This window comes from Sander lucioperca, chromosome 12 (genome assembly GCF_008315115.2).
Source record: "Sander lucioperca isolate FBNREF2018 chromosome 12, SLUC_FBN_1.2, whole genome shotgun sequence".
In the NCBI taxonomy this organism is placed as follows: domain Eukaryota; kingdom Metazoa; phylum Chordata; class Actinopteri; order Perciformes; family Percidae; genus Sander; species Sander lucioperca.
The window spans coordinates 15975392-15993327 of NC_050184.1; the positions used below are offsets into that span (position 1 = coordinate 15975392).

Sequence of the window (17936 nt, forward strand, 5' to 3'; positions counted from 1 at the left end):
ATGACTGGCAACAGTGACTGCAATGGTGTTTGGTGTTTTAAGCCCCAAACGTCGTCTTCCAGGCAAAGCTGCATGGAAGGCACTAGGGTTAGGCAAGGGTTAGGGTTAAGTGCCTTGAAGTCGCCGGTCGCAGCGTTGCCTTGAAGTCGACGGTGGGGGCTTAAAACACCATCGAGCGACTGCAACACTTACCTGAGTTTGACTTGCCACTTGAAGACTGTGTTTGGACCACAGTCTGAATGAAGCCGCAGAAAGTTAGTATCACTGTGAAAGGATGACACATAAAAGGGCATTCACAGGTTGTTTTTTTAAAGACATTAAAGCACGCCAAAAGGGCTTAACCATCCTTTCTTTGAAGTATAATCACATTCACTACCTTGTCTGGAAGATGAGGGTGAAGTCCTGCTCCCTGAAGATGACCCTGGCCGTGTCCCTGCAGATCCCCTTCGTGTAAACATTAACCACCATCAGGTCCGTGCCCTTCTCGTACGAATCATTCTTCACAAATTGCAGGTTAACCATCGGCTCTGGGACTGCAGGAAGATACACAAGTACAGTGTTTCCTTTAGGATTTTTTTTAGCAGTGGGGGCAGGATAATTTAAAAGGCAACCGCAACTACATATGCGTCTGGCCTATTTCTGATACCGTGGCGGCAGAAATTTTGCCATGGGGGGCCGCCACTACAAAATCAACAGAGCAAACACTGCAAGTATCAACCAACTCATTTTTAACTGCTAAATAAATCCGTGTTGACAACCTTAACAGCAACAAACCTGACTGTGTACACACATTTCTTTGTTTTTGCTACATCGATCTACATACATTGCCCATACCTAGACTTTGTGACAATGTGGGGGTACAACGATTCTACATGAATACTTACAAATGTAAAGAAGTTGGTTTACAATGGAACAATGACAATTTTGAGGCATATATGATAGCCACACCCCAAGACCCTTTTACATTCCCCAAACCTTCTTAACTAACCTTCCTGTTGTTTCATTTCCAGTGGAGGCTCCTCCTTCGACTGGTCCTGCTTCTCCTCCTCGTCACAGCTGACCTGCCTCTGAGCTAGACCGGGTGACTGGCTTTGTTTGCCAGCCACACCAACGGCCGATATCGAACCTGCCTCTTTTGATTCAAGCTGCTGGCGGATCAGAGTATCCTGCTCCGATTCCTGCTCAAGAGGCTTTTTCTCTGGCTCAGAGTCAGTTCTATCCGCCAGCGTTTCTAGAGAGGCAGAGTCCACATCGTTGTTAAAGCTGACGGGTTTGAGGCAGTCAGTGGTGCTGACGGGAGCTGCTGGTTGGCTATCACTGCCGTGTGCTGTTGCTCCAGACCTGTCTGAAGACTGGCTTTGCTTCTCCGCCACCTGAATCAGAAAAGACATTAAAAAGGTATACCCCAAATTCTCTAGAGAACAATTTTCACTCTCTAGAACCTTGGAGGCACTGGGGACCAAGTGAATATCTAGAAGGAAAACATTCTTCAGACCAAGGCCATGTACTGTACAATAGTAGTTAGTTATTCCTTGACAGCTGACGCATCTGCAAAAGTTGACTTTTTTGATAGCAGATGCTGTGAAGACACCTCACTACACTACACACACCAGACAGAGAAAGAGTTATATCTTGTCTGGTATACTCCTCTTCATCAGGCAGTCTTCTGTGTGAACAAACTGTAAGTAGCACGAGTTCATTTGCAGAAGCAGTAATAACGTAGGGTGGTTGCTGTATGTAATAATGTTTGATAAAATTAGTCTATTTCAAGCTCTTGAAAAGGAAGAGCCCACACAGGCCAGATGGCGTTATTGGAATTAATCTTATTCAATCATAGCGCAGAATGATTTGAGGAAATGACCAAATTGTGATTTCAATACATTACAATTCCAGTCCTGTAGTTGTAGTCTAAGTAAAACTTAAAATTGGACCACTTAAGGCATATTACATTTGTGGTATACTTAACATTACTCAATGATATTCAATTGTGATATTTAAAAGTGGCGTTGTAAAAAAAACCTACATAGTTAGGTAATAATGACCAACTGCTGGTGTTGGACAAGTCTGCTCATGTGTATGTTGTTTTAGGACACAATAAAAGGAAATCTGAGAAGTTTAGAGCTGAAAGTTTAGTCACTTCGACGGACAGAAAATCTCAATATTTTGATATACAATTGATCATTTAAATAATTTTTTGCAGGCCAAAGCCCAAAAGGTTCTTCCGTGATAGTAAGCTGGATATCTTTGGAGTTCCAATGTAATTGCTAATGAAAACAAACATGCAGTTTGACAGTTGACAGCGCTGTACTTCAGATGCTTAAGGTAACATTAGCCTCACAGACTGACATTTTTGTTTTGTTGTACAGAACGATATACAGTGAACTGTTTGGCCACACATTAGAGCACAGCTAATATCCAGGCACTAATAATCAGTGTTCACATACATTACTGAAACAACATGAAGTGCATTTTGACATATCTAAATGAAAGCAACCCAGTTGAGGTGACACAACTTTTCTCACCTGAGTTTTGTTGGTATGGCTGCCAGCAGCAACAGGCACTCCTGGTTTTTGTTCCTGGCCATTGCCTAGTCTCTCTGCTCTGTTGTCTACGTCTCTGTGTTGCGTCTGTGGGCTCCGACCAGCGGGCAGGTGTGTGTGTGGAGCTTTACCACTGGCTACTGTAGACTCGGCAGATTGTGCGTCCCTGTTGGCCGGTGACGGAGCCTCCTTGGTGGTCCTGGGCAGCTGTACAACGGTGCGCTTGGCACTGGGTTCCTGAGGCTCGCCTTGTGTGGCTGCAACAGGCTTGCTGGTGGTGGTCGGGCCATCTCCAGCTTTCACCCCCACAGAGTCCGTGGTGGCCTTGTCACACGCTGGTTTGTTTTTTATGCCGCGCTTAACGCCCCGCTCAGCTTTGCCACCGCTGCGTCTTGACTCGCTGTGCGCAGGCGAGGAGGGAGGTTGGGGCTGGAGTTTCGGCTGCGAGGAGGACATTTTGGGTTTCTCTAATGACGCCAAGGCAACAGGTTTCACCTCCAGCTCCTTGTCCTTTTTGGTCTCTGCAGGTACTGCCTCCTTCTCCTTCTTGTTTGACTGAAGCAGAGTACGCAGGGGGAAAAACATTTGATTATTTAACCAAAACGCAGACTGAGCTGAAGACACCATTTACAGTTTGAATGTCACTTTGTCACAGGTGTTAATCATAGAGATGCACCGATTACAATTTTCTAGGCCGATTCCGATTTTTCATCGAGTTTGACCTGCCGATACCGATTTTAGCCAATTCTAAGTTCATTTTTTCTAACCACTTTACAGCACAGACAATTATTTATTTTCTATCTTTTCTTTAATAGAACATTTTACATTTTGCATAGAACATAGAATATCTTTTTAGTGGGAAATTCACACACATCTAAAGTGCAATGTTATGGAAGAACCATTTCCTTCTTTTCACATCCAATATCAAACAAAAAAAATTTGATATATTTAGCAAACTAAACTTCTGTAGGAGAAACTTCTGAGGGAAAACAGGTAATGCATTTGTACAAAAGGCTGTCTATAAGCAGTGATTGTTAGAGTGCATGTCGCAGAATAGCGCGGACACACGCTTCACACCACGAGCGGGCACGCGCACCACCCGGCGGAAAAGTGAGAAAAAAAAAAAGAGACTCGCTGTCCGAGGGATAACTAGCCAGTGGAGATTGCGTGTGTGCCTCCTTGAGAACTGTAAGTCATATAACTTATGTTGTCAGTTCATCGTTAGCTGGTGATTTTGTTGTTTGTGTTCTTCACCAGCTAGCTAGGTAGCACGTGGCCGGTGATTCCATATAATGGCAATTGTTGAACGCCCTTGCTCACGTTTGTATTTTATGTGCATTATTTACACGCTACAGTAGTTACACTGCATTGAGATAATGTAGTTAATAGTGGGTTTATTGTTATTATTTGCTAGCCTATATATAATTCCTATGCATTGTGTATGGTAGCATTTACAATATTATTTATTTACAGCATTTGACCGGCATAAAATCAGCATATGTCAGACTGACCGGCCGGTCACCGGTCATGGCCGATCACGTGAAAATCGGCCAATTCCGGTCACCAGCCGGTCAATTGGTGCATCTCTAGTTACTCAGAACTAAAATGACACGTTTTCATGAAATAATACAATATTATGCAAAAATGCTACATGTGCAGTTTAAAAAAAAAAAAACACAAATTTACTCAGTGCAAATAGAACAAAAATCTTTCTTGACTCACCTTAAGCGAAGGCCAGATGTGAAAGGGGATCTTCTTGTGCATGATGACGTGCAGAAAACCTCCCTTCTCCTTGTACTGGACTCTGCTACACGAGGCCTCAATTTCCTCCTGCAACTGGCAGCTCCACTGCCGTCCATCTGAAAAATGAAAACATGCAAACAGATGTCATTAGAGCAGCGCTAGACTCAACATACATGGTCAAATTGAAGCAATGACAAGATATACGAGTCAACATGCAGCATGTTTAGGTTAAAACACATGGTTAACATGCAAACTCTTGAGACAGGTTCAAGGTTCAACAAGGTTGTATTTTAATATTATTCAACTGGATTCTTTTGATGTATGCTCTGCTGTAGTTTCTGGTTATGTTACATGCTTTACTAGGACTTACCTGGAAAGCACACATTGCAGTGTGTATCAGTAAAGGTTGTGTTGATATCCTCTACCCTCTGCACCCCCTCCCCACAGCGCAGTCTGACAGTCACTTCATTGACATTCTGCTTCCAGTCCACAAACACATCTGAAAAACACAAAGCAATGGACAGTCACACAGATGTGAAACCAGAGAAGAATCTTGAGAAGAAAAAAAAAAATGCACTTCTCCTGTTCAACCTGTTCAAAAATATTAGTCACAGGACTGAGCAAAACCCACTCAGATCAAATAAGACAGAAAGTAGTTCATCCCATCTGGCAAAATGGATGCAGAGAATGAAAAAAAAAAAAACAACACACACAGAGCATAAAAGCAGAAGGCCAATCAGGATTTTAAGTAAGATCAGTGGTGAAAATACTGTATCTCTTCTACCCTGAGAGAGTACATACATACTAGGGGTGGAACGGTACATGTATTCGTATTGAACCGAAACAGTACAGGCGTCACGGTTGGGTGCATGAAATTACACGGAGAACACGGTATAAAAATAAATAAAACTTGCGTGCAAATTAATTAATGTAATGTGGAACTAATGTAATGCGGAACTACTGTTAGATACGCGGGTTCTTTAGGGACACCTAATATGTATCCCTGCCTTAGCTCCGAAACTCTGATTGGCGCGCCGCCTATGTAGCCGAGCTCCGCCTATGAATGCAGTTTTTTGTCAGGTCGACGGTCCAGTGAGTGAGTCAGAGATAGCAGCACTAGGGACGAGTATGGCGAGTGGTGGCGACCCACAAGAGTTAGAGGACCCGCTGGCCTCTTTAAGATTAAGAGCAAGTTTGGGAAAACTTCGGTTTCCCAGTCAGTTACAGTAGTACAGGCGAGAGAGTGGTGGATAAGACGAGGACTGTGTGTCGGCGTTGTTCTTCATCTAACGTGCTAACGCATATCCGATGCCATCACCCAGATGTGCCAATCATTGGAACGAGACAAAAAAAAAAACTGTCCAACTTCTCCTCCCTACAGTGCTTAACCAGCCTTTAGATACACATACAAACGGGGCCCAAAAAAAAAAAAAAAAAAAAAAAATCACTGAAGCAATCGGAATTTACATGTCATCTTCAATGCGCCCGTATTCACTCGTAGAGGAATCTGGCTTCAAGTATTTGCTGTATGTACTAGGGCTGAACGATTAATTGCATTTGCAATAATATCGCGATATGTTAAGACGCGATTTCCTAATCGTAAAGGCTGCGATTTGGAGCAAATCAGTCTGCACTCTGCAGAGAAAGCATCAACTTGGCACGCTAATGCTACGCCGTACCTTGAGCAGATTTCTGTCATTCAGACAACTCTGAGTTGTAGTTTAAAACTTTTACAGCCATTTTAATAAAACGAAGGGTTTTATTCAGGCTCGAGTCCATACATGCAGTTAATGGATACAGGCATGCAGAACTGAAGGCTTGGTTAGCAATGATTAGCTTTGATTAGCGGTTAGCTAGCTCCTTTATAAATATATGGAGTGGAGGAGACTGCCGCAGAGAGGGTTAACAACCAGACTCTGATAAATGACGTTCGGGGAGCTTTCACAGCAGCGTGGCCGCGTTGTTTCAACGGTTTTATTAGTACAGTTAATCCCATGGCAAGAACACCAGCAACATGCTACTACTAACGTAATGATAGCCTCTCTGAGCAAGTGCAACGTTGACGCACGCAACTTCATGAGGGGAGGGAGGGGCTGGAGGCAGCTTCTCTGTGTGCGCTGTAAAAAATACACCGTTGTATATATATTTTTTACTTATTTAACTGTCTAATAAAGTTCAAAGACAGTGTGTGAAAATGTGCAATCAATTAAATAATCTAAATACTACTAAGTGTGCTAAAGCCACATATTTGTTTTTATATTTCTGCAATCTGCACTTTAGTTTGTGTGATTTGTTTCTGACTTTCATATGAATGTTTACACCAGGCCTGGTCAGTGCTCAATATACTACTGTGATTGAAGTAGTTAAACAAAAGATGTCATTCATATAAATTCATGCATCACCTAATTTCATCATCACATACAGGTCTGGCCTCCAGGAAAGAACAGTTTGTTTAATCTATCTAATCTTGTGTTGTTCATACTACACAATGATTTATTGCTTGTCTTTGTTGAATAATACAGAAGACAAAGAGCTTAAAAAAATAATCGCATATTAAATCGCAATCGCAATATTTTTTGAAAAAAAAAATCACAATTAGATTATTTTCAAAAATCGTTCAGCCCTAGTATGTACTCGAACCTCGTTACAACATGCCATCCCATCCACACGGACGTTGATGGAGCACGAGATGTCAGCTGCACCCTCCGTTTCACTAACGACCAATTGGCAAAGGTATGTCTGTCGCACTTAATAGCAAGAATACTTTCTTTTATCTTCTGTGGGGGAAGGTCTCGCCTAAGTAGAATTTTCTTTTTGTTATTATTCTATGTAATTTGCACTTTCATAAATAAGAGATGCTGTATTTTCAGTTTTATAGCTGATTGTCTTATTTTGTTTACAAGTTACAGGTGGAGTCTGGAGATGATGTGGGGTACTTATTGTTTACCGTTTACATCTTACTTTACACACTTCAGGCTGTTGCAGCTAGCTCAGGGAAGAGACTGGATGACACTAGGTGGTACAGCCTGAGACATGCACAATAAAACAAAATTCTGCATTTTTGTTTTGCTTTTCCCTCCATTGTACCGAACCATGATGTCTGAACAGAGGTATGTTCCGAACCGTGACTTCTGTGTACCATTCCACCCCTAATACATACATATTGAAAACGTACCGGATCACAAATTTACATAGGGCATATCATTGCAGTCATATGTGGGTCAGTCCAGGGCACTCAGTCACAGACCGAAGCAGACAGTACAGTGAACTCAGCAATCACAGATGGGACATCTAAATTTGTCTGCGCCACACAAACTGTATACCAAATAAACAATGGCAAATCAAGCCACACACACGCTTTTCAAGGTAGAATCAAGAGTGGGAACTCAAATTAAAATATTCCAACATGTACAACAAATCAAACACGTACCATTCTCCATAGTGACCTCAAAGTCAATGCAGCTATTATAAATAAAATATCATCCCAAAAGTATAGCGAGCTATGGATTTCCCGTCAGCAAAAAAGTCATGTATGGATCTTTCACACACTCGTATTTCGATTTAGTCTTCAACTACGGCAACTAGAGAGCCTTGACTTTCCCCACGGCACTCACTTCTTCACTCTATCTCCCCCCGTCTCTCAAACTTAAAAGGTCACAAGCAACACCCAATCCCTTCCAGCTGATGACAGTTGCATTTCCAGTGAAGCCACGCCAGTTTACTCTCATGACTGGGTTAAACATCCCACCGACATTCATGATATGAACACAGTATTAGCACAAGTGAAGTGGCCACGTATACAGATTCCCACAGTTTAGGTCAGAAAGTCCATTAATTGGCGCAGGAAATACTAGCAGAGTGGACTTAGCATTTCTCTCTTTTTTTTTTTTAAAGATTATTTTTTGGCCTTTATTGACAGGACAGCTGAAGAAATGAAAGAGGGAGAGAGAGGGGGAACGACATGCAGCAAAGGGCCGCAGGTCGGAGTCGAACCTGGGCCCGCTGCATCGAGGAGTAAACCTCTATATATGGGCGCCTGCTCTACCAACTGAGCTATCCGGGCGCCCTGGACTTAGCATTTCTATCTGCACCTCAAGGTAGAAATGAATACAGACAGACAGACAGACAGACACACACACTACTATCCTTTGGATTTGTTATGTTAAAACAATCTTTTGACCAGGATACATGTTAAGCTCATCAGTGCCATCTTGTGGAGGAACTATGTAGTGGTGACACTGTTGACCTAAAAGCCTTTTTCTCTTCTGCAATTGTGTGTTACTTGTTGACCGACATATGTACGCCAATACCAACATATCTGCAATAAGCCAACATCGACCGATATATTGTCCTGGGCGGTTTATCAGTCTAGCGCTTATTCCCGCCGGTGACAATTGTTTTCTATTAAGCCTGATAATTGCCTAATGTGGATAAGCGCGCTGCTGTTAGCAAAGTAAGACAACCAGTGGGACATGGTTTAAAAGTTGACCATAATGTGTACTAACAGGGTTAGCATTGGCAGGTATTGGAAGAAGATGGGGAAGAGACAGAGAAAGAGAGTAAAGGCATTCTAATGACTTTGACAAACTCAAGTATCACAGATAAGGGGCTCACGCTCGCTTAGCGAAAGTTACAGCGTGACGCAGAAAACCAGTAACATAAATTCTGGAACACACGTGCAGCCCTTTAGTAGGAACCAGCATGATAAAGCATACGGTCGATACACCCAAACAGAGTACTAGCAAAACATAGCACTGACCTATTGAAACACTGCCTATTCTTCTCATGTACCTGTGTTAACTGCATAAGCAAGTCTAGTCTATGAAAGTGTTATGGTGAAGTTTAGCAAAGCAACATAGAGAACAGAGAACAGAACCCAGACCCAGCATGATGGAGTATCTGACAAAGAATCCATTGATCCAATGTCAAGTATCTATACTGGAGCTGGTCCTGGTTAATTATGAAGTGCCGAATCAGCTATGTGTTGTCATCAACATAAGAGCCTTTGTTAAAGCTTTACTTTAACCTCTGATCTTATTATATTAGTACACATTTAAGCAGACACTATAAGAAGTTTGTTTCCATGTAAACACACAGCCACAAAATGTTAGATACACAATTTACTTTCCACACACAAGATTACTTTCCACACAGATATTATGCCATATTTACTTTTTGCAACCGTCCACCATTACTTTACACTAAATAAACTAATTTCTTACAGAGTGGTGGGTGAGATATAATTAAGCTTAGCTTAGCCCGGACAAATGTGTATATCTAGTAGTTATGTAATTCCTGAATAACACCTGTTTAACAATATCAGGCTGAATGAAAGATGTACCCTTTTCACTTTAGATATATAGAGTTCCCACGTGACTACATGCTGGGTTAATCTAAGCTTTACTTTTAAAACACGCTACAGTTAATTTAACAACATTTGACTGGTCCTCAGTATTGGCAGATAGTCAACGTTTAATAAACCTGTTCTGCCTGTGGCAAAATAACGAAAGAACTGCTTTGCATTGTTTGAGTGACTTGCATCTTCACTGTCTTTAGACGTGTATGAGAAGGGGCTGTGAATTAGCCGGCTCTTTGGTCAAGGGCTTATGGGGAATGTGGTATTCCTTGCATCAGCATTTCTACCTCCAGGGATGAACCAGTGGCAGGCATATCTATCACACGAATGCTATCACAATACTGCAATGATTCCTGTGCAGAACCAATAAAAGGAAGAGGAAGTAAAGTGTTTTTCCATTTGAACACCTACAATTAGCAAGCAGACAAAGCTGAGTAAATAACAAGATAGAATCCTAAAGTGAAGGGAAACCCAAAATCTAATTTACAAGACTTGTACAAGGATTATGCAGAATACTTTAATACCAATAATTAGAATTTAGTGGTCAGGTAAGACACCCTACAGTCCCCTCCCTTTTTAAACTCTTAAACAAAAAGATGTGTCCTGTATGATTTCCAGCTGTATAAGACACATCCCTGTATCTTAAAACAAAAACACACAAAGCAGGGTTTACTGAGTACCACCACTAAAAGTAAATGTTGAAACCAAGAAATGTTGGCATGTTCTTATTATCAAATGTCTGCGTGGGAATGTTTTTTTAAAAAAGGGGGAAAAAAAATTTAAAAAAATCACCTGTGAATGCCAACTCCCCTCCTCCTACAATAAAATGCAGCCATGAGCACTTCAAAGAAAGGCATTAAACCGTATAAAGGAAGCTAATCCACATGTGTATGAATGTAGGCAACAGCATGCATTGGATGAAATGAACAGTAAAAGGACAACATTGCATAAGAGAAGACAACATGCAGCATGGTAGAATGGTGATCACAGAATGGTGATCACACGTGAGCAGAACAACTCCAGAGTAATATTGTTATTCTGCAAGCAGATAAATAGCCCTAGCTGTTTCCATGTTCCAACCAAAATTGTCTTTTTTAATTATTTTTTGTATTAAAAGGTGCCCTGTGAAGGTTTTTTTAACGAAAGTTAATGTTCTGGTGTAGCCTACAACAAAATACACTCTTTTCCGTTAACATGGGTGTGCTACAATTATTAAACGGGTGTAAACTGCAATACAATGCAAATGGTAACAACTAAAATGCACTACCATCTTTGCATTATGTATATTAACTTTATAATATACTACAGTATCTATACTGCAGTGTGGTTATAATTTTTTTTTAAATAATAAACACTACAAATAATAAATAAATAACAAATGTATTACTTGCACGTTTAGTCCAACTTACCTTTCTTGACCTCAGCAATAACCCCATCTACTGCTGCAGCGGCTGCTGCTGCGGTTGCCCTCTTGGCCTCTCTGCTCTCCTGGTTGGCCCTGTCCTTCTGTTTCTTCTTACTGGTACTGGAGGACAGGTCTGAACTGTTGTCCCTACCGCTGCCTCCTCTGTGCTGAGCCCCACCACGCCGGCCCACTGTCTCGTTACCAGCCACACCACTGCCACCGCTGCTGGCCATCTTCAGGCACTTGGCACTAACACGCCGCCCGTCGCCTGAATCACTACCGCTGCTGGGGTCTGAATCTGAGGTGTGCCTCTTTCTGCCTGACCCGGCTATCTTGGCGATGATACTGGTCTGAACTCTCCCAGAACAGAATCAGGAAGGCTAGTTAGGGATGGGGACCTGAGGCAGAGGGCAGAGAGACATTTGATAGTCAAGTGGGGAAAATAGTATTAATATCCATTATTGTCTCTGACATAAATATGTGCAAGGTTTAACAGAGTAAATCTCTCTCACACACACACACACACACACACACACACACACACACACACACACGAAGGGAGGGGGAGTGGTTCACTGTTAAAAGCAGGTTTTAAATAACTACAACAATGCAGAAGGAAACATGGACATTATGTCTCACAAAAGGAATCATATGGCAGCACATAATATTAGCCGAACTAGACCGACGTTGAGCCTTGCCTCGTTTCCTTAGCATAGCAACAGCAAGTTGCTAGCATGGACAGTCAGATGACAAACAAAGGACAACAACTATCAGCCATCTTACAGTACAGCACATTTACTAAAAACCATGTCAATGCTAAAAACACGGGTGATGTTGGTTAAGCTAGCTAGCAAGCTTAACAATGCAGCTTCCCGTCCACAGAGTTGTTAGCTTGGTAACTGGTAAGTTAGCCAGCCGACTACAGAGGTTCGTTTATTTTATGGCATACGTGTTTTGGACTGTCATGTGCCTATCTATAATGAGACATACATCTGCCTGCAGCGTTGAACTAACGTTATTTTTTGGCACTTATGTTTTGTCAATCGCATTTATTGGAATTAGCTAATTATCTTTATTTAATAACATTACGATATTACTTTAATGTACGTGGTCGACGTTGAGGAGTGTCGGACAATACAATTCCTGTGCTGCACATCGGGGTTTAAATACTGTATCTAAAATAGCTGTCTTGGCTTTACTGACTAGAAATAACCGCCCACATTACTACTGCATAATATAAGAAAGCATTGTAATGCTCATTTATCAGTACGATCACTTTCCTGATCTTCAATATTCCAACAGAGCGCAGGACAGGTCATGCAATCAAACGCTCCTACAGTCTTCAAGAAGCTACTACCATTAGCTAGCCACATCAAGCTAACACTAGCTGAAAGGGTTGATATGGCTAACGTTACCTATTTTAGACAACATAACATGACACCCCGTGACACCTGACGCCCGGTTGTGATTAAATACCAAATTAATATTGACATTAAAACGGGAGACTTACGGGGCTTTAATTTGGCGAGAACTGAATTCCGTTTCTGACACACAATTGCCGGCGACTCCTTCTGCTTCTCCCGGCTGCTAAGCTCCTTCACGGCGGCGGGCCGCTGCGCTCATGCCCGCACTCGAAACCCCGCAGTCCACGGTGTTTCTGGAATATTCTTTCCTTTATCCAGGACCCATTTCTGATAACGTTATACTATGTATTTCAGAGATTCAAATAAAAGACAACAATTGAAAAACTGTCCAGTCTGTTTGTATCATTCGGCCTCTGCGGGGTGAGTCCCACTTTGTTTAGAACAAATTAATTTCACTACAGTCTGCCACCCGGCCAAACAGACCAAACGTGAAACGTGTGCGCGCATAGAGCACTTCCTGGCTGGCGCGTTCACGTGATCTGAAGCTCTTCCTTTACCTCTCTTTCAGACTCAGACACACACACACACACACACACACACACACACACACACACACACACTACTCTTTTCACTTTATACTGTCTATTCAAACCGTAGCTTGTTTATCAAGATGGGGTTGATATTTAGGGGAAGAAGAGAAATCAGTTGAGGCTCAGACAATATTTTATTTGTGTTACTTATTGCCTGAGGGCTTTAAAGTGGTTCCTGCATTTTACCTAATCTTGAGGCCCTATACTGTTGGGGGGCATCTGTAAATTCAAATCTAGTTTTATTAATACCTTTGATATCTCAGTTGATATTGGAGGATATATAAGGAGCATATCTGTCATACATTTCTTATTTAAATAATCACAGAGTGAGAGAGAGTAACAGACACACAGCAAATATATGGCAGGATAGTATTTTAATGTAGAAATACTGGTTGGTTTCTCTCTGACCAAAATGGACTGGGGGAACCTCTGCTTCAGTTAAAGACCATCCCAGATCCTCCAGTCAACATTCAATGGTGCTTGGTGCTCATATGTCAACTCTTTATATGGGGCTATATTTTCCACAGATATTTTTTAACCATCTGAGGAGGGGGTTGACAGGGCCATGGCAATAATACATCAAGACCACTACTATTTTTAGACCGGGGCCTTGTCCATATCTTGTCCCAAATGGCACCCTGGGCCGTTGGTCATTCTCTGAGTCTGCACTAAAATGTTGACAATGATGATGCAAACCTATGCAACTCCTGTAGTAGAGCCTGACTACACACAAAGAGCATCCCGAGAAATAATCAAGGCACTGATGTCTGATCACTTGAAAATAACTTTTTTATTTTCACTGCATATACAGTCCATATTTATATTTTGTATCAGAAGCACCAGATTGCAAACCGTGTTTACTTTCTATATAATTGTTGATTTATGTTAACTTTATCCCTGGCCTCATTGAGTGCTTTGCAAATGTTTACCTCAACTTTAACAAGAAGATCTTATTATTGAAGGTGGAGACTGTTTTGTTCAAGTACACAGAGAATGTCTATCATTATCACCCTAATCACTGAGGTGTAGAAATGGTAACTTGTTAAATGAAGTTAACATTTATTATTCTATAATTGAAAAATGAAATACACTGAGCTTTCAAACATTTATAAAACACAAAGTAATTTAACAAGACAGTAATATTGAATAGCCAAAAACAAGGTCAAAGCTAGTATTACCAGTAAAATGTCTTTCTAATGGAACTCCTTTACTTTTGCTTTCTCTTTGAATTGGCCTTTCCCCTCTGCCAACTGTCTCAGGGCAGGTCTGCTCTCTCCTGTCATCTTGGCAGTAAATTGTTACTGTAATACTGCCATTCACAGTGATCAGACATTGCTGAAAGGTTTAGGTAAGAGACGGCTGTAAAGTCTGAAACAACACAGACTTTGTCAAGGACTCATGAAAGCACTTAATAGCATCCTTGCAGAACACAAAAATAAAAATGGGACATCTTACACTCTTGCAGACCCTGGTGTGAACGCATGCACCTTCACGCCACAAGACAGCAAGGTTAGAAAATGGGACAGTGTCAAGTAATCTGTAATACTCTAATCAGATTTCTAACGGACTTCTGATAAAAATGCTCAAATAACCTACTTCGACACAGCCACAAGTTAAGTTATCCAACCTTTATTCACAAAACTGTACACGGTTAAACTTTACACAAGCTTCTTTTGGTGTTTTTGCTTTGGCAATTAGTTATCAAAATCTCTGAGAGAAATATGTGTATGAAGTTAGTTTTTTGGTTTATCTTTCCGAAAACACAAATTGTCATGCAAATAGTACATGAGTTAATGTCCAAGTCACATAGCCTACTGTAAGGCACAATTAAACACTGTACATAATGTAGAGTACTATGTCACTACAGTAAGGCATCAATTACTGCAGATCTTATTCCATATCATCACAGTACATTTAATACAAACATTCACAATATGTCCATCACAAGTTTGGCATTCATAAAAAGGAATCCTGCTGATGACTAAAAGGATCTACATTTTTGGAATTACACTTATTTGCTTTCTCGCCAATAGTTAGATAAGAAGCTCAATACCACCCTTATCTGTCCATTATATGACCCAGTTAGCTTAGCTGAGCATAACGACTGGAAAAAGAAAGAAACAGCTAGCCTGGCTCTATCCAAATGTGTAAAAATATGTTCACCTATCAGCACCTCTAAAGTTCAACAATCAACATGTTATATCTTGTTTGTTTAATCCATACAAAAAATATTTTTCCTACAGTGTGTGTGGTATCAATCTTCTTATCTAACTCTTGGCAAGAAAGCAAATAAGCATATTTCTCTAAATGTCTAACTAGTCCTTTGAGTTTGTCCTGAGGGTGTTGCCAGGCTCACCTCGACCATAATGTATTTTGTTTCATCAGTTCTACGCAACAGTTGTTGAGGTAATTTACTGGACCAAAGTTCACCCACATACAGACTGATAGACCGACTGATAATAGCTTCACTAGAGCCGCGCTGCTACACTGTAAGCTTACACTGCTCTCATTATAACATTGTTTCTGTGTATATTAGTGTGCAGCCATCCTCCTACACCAGGCAGAGGGTTTTTTGGGGCTGGTTAAAGCTATAGTGCGTAGTTTCTGCCGCCCCCATGAGGAATTCTAAGTAATGACAACAAAACTGTCAGCACGTCCACATGAAAAGCCTTCCATGACCGTCCGCGCAGCTTCATCATTTTAACATTTTAGTGATCTTTACCAAAAATCTAGTTAAATTTAAACAGATTGTCATTCTGATTTTATGTCCTCACACACACAAAAGTTGTTTCATACTGAAAGAAGACACTGTCCAGTGCAGTTTAAATGAAGTCCTCTTGCGATGAGCACAGCTCAGAATATATTTCTAGTAATAACACAGACTTCATAGAAAATGGAAACAAAATTATATTGACCCGCTGATTATACAACAGTCACTCTAAGTAAAAATAAAATAAAACCTACAGATTGTTTGCAATGCATAACTTTCACCCAAATCTGAGTATTATTGACCTTTTCAAGATATCATTTTAATGTTTAATGTTCAAAACACAAATTTTCAGATTATTTTGAAAATCAAAAACAAAATAATGTGCACAAATTTAAATTAAATATGTGATATCAGACAACCTTTTCACATTTAGTTCTGAGTATGTTTATATATATATATATATATATATATATATATATAAATATGATAGCAACCATTTTAAATTCTTACCTACACTGTTTGTACCCAAAATATGCAAATTCACCTGCAGAGCGATAAAATAACCATCCCAGCCATCTTTTCAATTGTTTCTTCAAAGTCTAATGTACGGTTATCTGGAGAAAATGCCAGAGTAATCCCATGATGCACCTGTTTTTTTACGACATGGAGTAGTGAGTTACTGGCATGTGTTGTAGATCTGGATTTGTTTGTTGATGTCATTGAGGATGGCTTTCATCTTGTCCTCCAAGCCGTCCAGCTGACGAGCTTTCCCCTCCAACCTCCTCTGGTTCTCCTCATAGTTTTTCTCCAGCTCTATTGGAAGCAGGAATGTCAGGAATGGTTACACAGCCAGGAATTAACAGCATTTGGTGCTAAGTCATTCTACTCAATCTGGGTGCTGATTTTGATACAGTTGATTACCAAATTCTTTTAAATGACAGAGGGAACACTTTGGCTTGTCTGGAACTGTTTTAAATGGCCTTCTATCTCTCTGTTAGAGAGTTCTTTGTCATTTCTCAAAACACTGTAAAGTAACTTGTGGGATTCCTCAAGGATCATGTTTAGAGTCTCTGCTTTTTCATCTATATATGAAACCCCTTGATGGTGTCATCTGGACACACAGTATCTCTTTTCATAGCTATGCTGATGACGCACATTTTATCTTATTATATGTATAATAGATATTAGTGGCTGGATGTCAAAAAACTCCTCACAGCTCAACCAGGACAAAACTTAAATATTATTTATCTGTTCTAAAGCTCAGAGAGAGAAAAGGGCTAAATACATTTTCTAGGGCTTACGCCAAGCCAAACATAAAACCAGTTGTCATGTTTGACTCAGAATTTTACTTTAAAGCAACACTTTGACGAATAAGCTCATTCACTTTCTTTTGTTTTCTCTGGAAATTTCTTGCCGCGAGTTAGATGAGAAGATCAATACCACACTGTACAGTGAGTGATATCGATCTTCTCATCATAAACTCTCTGCAAGATAGCATATGAGCCTTTAAGTATTTCACTTAATCAGTTTTTTTATGATTTGAAAAACAGCTAAAGTGTTGCCATTTCTCTGATAGGACCAGAAGTCTAAACATTGGTTGCCTGTCACTTACAGTATGTCCGTATTTATTTTAAAGTTATTTAACTTGACTGTGTCATGTTTGTTTATTTTAACTTGCATCTAAATAGTTTACGTGAATAGTAAACAAATAGTAATATATAATTTTCATAAAGTCACTGCTACTACATTGCACATATCTGTACATGTTGTTCATACATTGTTCACATTACATAGCCATATTTATTCGGCTCTTATAACACTGCAATATATTTTTTGTCCCTGTCTTTGTACTTGTACACTGCACAATGACAATAAAGTTGAATCTAATCTAAATGTGTAACATATTATTTGAACTATACATGTTTCAACAATTGTGTCTTTGAAATTATAAACCCATAATTGTTTTGCTCCAAACAAATGCAAACAAATAAACCCGGTCTATCTGTTGACCTACATACACATAGGCACACACACAGATATGAATAAGCACCTGCTAGCCTCCGGAGCTTGTTCTGGGCGTCTTTCAGTAGTTCCTTTGCTTCATCTCTGAGGCTCTCGGCCCTTTTCTTGGCATCCTGCACAGCCTTGGCTTTAGTGTCAACCCGCTGCTGCACCTCATGGTATTTATCTGTCAGCTGGCCTTCTAGAATCTGAGCATCAAGACAGGA

At 40.5% G+C, this 17936-nt stretch overlaps 2 protein-coding genes across 9 annotated transcripts in view; both read right to left on the bottom strand.

Annotated features, from left to right (window-relative positions):
* usp19 (ubiquitin specific peptidase 19) overlaps window positions 1–12920 on the bottom strand; it is a 32011-nt gene extending 19091 nt beyond the window's left edge. For 5 of the 7 annotated variants that reach the window (XM_031286255.2, XM_031286254.2, XM_031286252.2 and 2 more), the window contains exons 1-8: window positions 12555–12920; window positions 11049–11442; window positions 4654–4782; window positions 4263–4399; window positions 2523–3095; window positions 989–1373; window positions 377–533; window positions 193–264 (exon numbers count right to left, since the gene is read on the bottom strand). In XM_031286255.2, the coding sequence (XP_031142115.1) occupies window positions 193–264; window positions 377–533; window positions 989–1373; window positions 2523–3095; window positions 4263–4399; window positions 4654–4782; window positions 11049–11277 (1682 nt within the window). In that variant the 5' untranslated portion in view covers window positions 11278–11442; window positions 12555–12920. Of the gene's footprint in view, window positions 1–192; window positions 265–376; window positions 534–988; window positions 1374–2522; window positions 3096–4262; window positions 4400–4653; window positions 4783–7713; window positions 7912–11048; window positions 11443–12554 lie in introns of those variants that run through there. The other 2 variants (XM_031286257.2, XM_031286256.2) reach the window with 2 other exon arrangements.
* Window positions 12921–15412: 2492 nt separating this feature from the next.
* The window catches only part of lamb2 (laminin, beta 2 (laminin S)), a 50766-nt gene continuing 48242 nt past the window's right edge, over window positions 15413–17936 (bottom strand). For both annotated transcript variants that reach the window (XM_031286249.2, XM_036008050.1), the window contains 2 exons: window positions 17759–17918; window positions 15413–16521 (listed from right to left, as the gene is read on the bottom strand). In XM_031286249.2, coding sequence (XP_031142109.1) covers window positions 16385–16521; window positions 17759–17918 — 297 coding nt within the window. In that variant the 3' untranslated portion in view covers window positions 15413–16384. The remainder of the gene's footprint in view (window positions 16522–17758; window positions 17919–17936) is intronic.